At 46.4% G+C, this 2,950-nt stretch overlaps 1 protein-coding gene across 1 annotated transcript; it reads left to right on the top strand.

The window, feature by feature from the left end:
- The first annotated feature begins 719 nt into the window (after positions 1-719).
- On the top strand, positions 720-2,430 carry SPRR1A (small proline-rich protein 1A). Its single transcript, XM_011980817.1, has 2 exons — positions 720-757; positions 1,833-2,430. The coding sequence occupies exon 2, from the start codon at positions 1,867-1,869 to the stop codon at positions 2,113-2,115; it is 249 nt and encodes an 82-aa protein (XP_011836207.1). The 5' UTR covers positions 720-757; positions 1,833-1,866; the 3' UTR covers positions 2,116-2,430.
- The last annotated feature ends 520 nt before the right edge of the window (positions 2,431-2,950 follow it).

Raw genomic sequence — 2,950 nt, 5'->3', positions numbered from 1 at the left:
CATCCCAGAAGGATTAGCCCCTGAAATTTCCTGAAGTAGGAGAAGGATAAAGGTGTGGTTGGTGAAGGAAAGCAGGTTTTCCCACATTAGCAACCAGTCAGGGAGAGGGAGGGGTGGGTAGGAGAACCATCAGTAAATTATTCTGAATGTGTGTAATTTAATGGAATTGGGAAAAAGATGGGGGAAATGGATGGAAGGGTCTTGGACTCTGAGACAAGGGGTCTATAATCAGACCATTTCATTATTTCTAGCTTCCACATTCACCAAGGCAGACAAGGAGTGCCTGCCTCAGTTCCTCTGCTCCCCCTCCCTTTCCCATCCATTCATGTGTGCAAGACTGCTCTGTCCCACAGAACCGTCTCAATGACAAGGACAGCAGGTGACAAGGCCTCAGCAGGACTCAGGTCTCCCCCCAGGGTTAACTAATAAAACTCTCCATGAAGCCTGCTGCTCAGCCCTCCCTCAAGGCAAGCCCTGCACCTGGGTCTGAGGATGAGGGTGGCAGTGAAAATTAAGCCAGTGACATCATTGTCAGCCAGTGGCAAAAAATATCAGATGGCGTTCATCACAAAAGCTGAGCCAAACGGTGATGAGGATGGTAGTGTGAGTCATGTGTGACAGGTGAGGAATGGAAACAGAGCACCTGAGAGCTTCTATTTCCTTGAGGCAGGGCTCGTTCATCTTATAAAAGTCAGCTGGCCATTGCCCTCACACCAAACCCAAGGGACCACACAGCCCATTCTGCTCCATATACCAGGTAAGTCTCTGATTGCAACAAAAGGAATTCTTGTTTATTTTTTCATTATTAGAAATTAGCCAAAGGCAAATATGTGTAAGAAGGTTAATCCAGGGTTTCAGTGGGAGTTAGAGAATAGTGGAATATCTTTATTTTAAGTTAAATTACAATCTAGATTTGAAAGGACCTTAGAGATGGTTAGGGCTCCCACTTCAGTAGATAGTCATTGAACTGGGAGTCCTGGAGGAGACTGTTCAAGTGCCCATGGGAAGTTCATAGCAGAACTAGGGCTCAGGCCCAGAGCACTCTCAGTAACGCTGCGATTTCCCCCTAAGATATTTACAGAAATTTAAATTTATTAGATGGATCTCTAATGAGCATTTATTCCATTTAAGACAGTATGCTAGGCACTTTGGACAAATCAATGCCTAACGTACTTACTTAACAAACATAAAACCTAGCAGGAAGGTAATACATACATATAAATAAATGAAATGCAAAGTAGATAGTAATTGGCATGAGGAGAGGGGCAGGGAAGGGCTGTGCAGTTTTGGGAAACCTTGCTCAAGGAGACCCTCCTGGGGGTGTCAAGTGATGTGAGCTATGATGGAGGAGTATTTGGACAAGCAGAGATGGGAAGAAAAGCATTTGGAAGGAACCGTGTAAGTACAGACCAGAAGCAAAACCGTAGGGGCTTAGATGAATATAAAGCCATCCTATAAGTCACAGGCTTTCTACATGGTACTGGGAGAGGATAGACTGCAGTGGCCTGATGCCACTTTCCAAAAGACCTAATGTGCGGGCCTCATGTCCCTCAGAAGCCAGCTTTCTTAGGGCATTTTTCTAGAACAGATATAAGATGTCTTGGGTAGGAAGGGAGCCAAGAAAAGAACTCCAATAAAATGGAGCAGAAGAAATTGCCTTTTAGCTCCTCCTCTTAAAAGGACCTGAAAATTATCCAAGTTTATTTCATTTTTAAATGTATTGGGGGGGGGCTAGAGGAGATGAAAGGCTTTCTCTTCTAAAAGGTCCCAAAATAAAATCTATTTGGCATTGAATTTGTATCCATCTTTCTTTAATTGAATCACTGTGTCAGCTTTCTGTCTCCAGAAAAAAAACACATTTGAAGCATGAATTCCCAGCAGCAGAAGCAGCCCTGCACCCTACCCCCTCAGCCTCAGCAGCAGCAGCAGGTGAAACAGCCTTGCCAGCCTCCACCCCAGGAACCATGCATCCCCAAAACCAAGGAGCCCTGCCTCCCCAAGGTGCCTGAGCCCTGCCACCCCAAGTTTCCAGAGCCCTGCCACCCCAAGGTGCCTGAGCCCTGCCCTTCAACGGTCACTCCAGCACCAGCCCAGCAGAAGACCAAGCAGAAGTAATGTGGTCCACAGCCATGCCCTTGAGGAGCCAGCCACTGGATACTGAACACCTTACCCCATTCTGCTTATGAATACCATTTGCCTATTGACCCTGTGGTTAGCATGCTGTCACCCTGAATCATAATCCCTCCTTTGCACCTCTAAAAAGATATTCCTTTCCCTCACTCTGGAGGGCTCCTGTGCCTCTGAGTAAGGCTGAAAGTCTCACTGACTGAACTAGTCTTCTTGTTGCTCAGGGTGCATCTGAGGAGGGATTTGGGGAGGGATCAAGTGAACCATCCCTGGTCTTCCCTCAATAAATAACTTTTAACTCCACATCTGGCTGTGTGTGTGTCACTGGCTGATTAAATCTCTGTTGCCTTCTCAGCGTGAAGCAGGAACTAACACTATGAGGGCTGGTCGTGAGGTCTGTAGTCAGAAGGTGCCCGATCCTGACACTGAGAATGTATGTGAATGTGTATGGCTGCTGTACACACAGGACACTGCTGGGCTGGCAATGGGAGTGTGCTCAGGGCCACCCACCCAACCTGTTACTTTGGGTAGGCACAGCTAGAACAAGGCTTTTTCCTTTCACCTTAATGTTTATATCTTAATGACTTGCAGTGAGTCGCACGTGAGTGTAGATGGTGCCTGCTTCAAGCCATCATCATCTGTGTTTAGTTGATTCCTTTTTAAAATTTTTTCCAAAGAAATAGTGCTTGTGCATAGTCTAGCCTAATGATCTGTTCTGCACTCATCTTCCTTTTCTGATGCCCCCAACACCTGGAGCCAAGCACTTGAACACTCACACCACACCCACAAACACATATCCAGCCCCACACTCTCACACAAGGAT

This window comes from Mandrillus leucophaeus, unplaced genomic scaffold (genome assembly GCF_000951045.1).
Source record: "Mandrillus leucophaeus isolate KB7577 unplaced genomic scaffold, Mleu.le_1.0 Scaffold1049, whole genome shotgun sequence".
Lineage (NCBI taxonomy): Eukaryota > Metazoa > Chordata > Mammalia > Primates > Cercopithecidae > Mandrillus > Mandrillus leucophaeus.
Note: the sequence above shows the minus strand (reverse complement) of the source record. Positions and strands in the feature narration are given on the sequence as shown.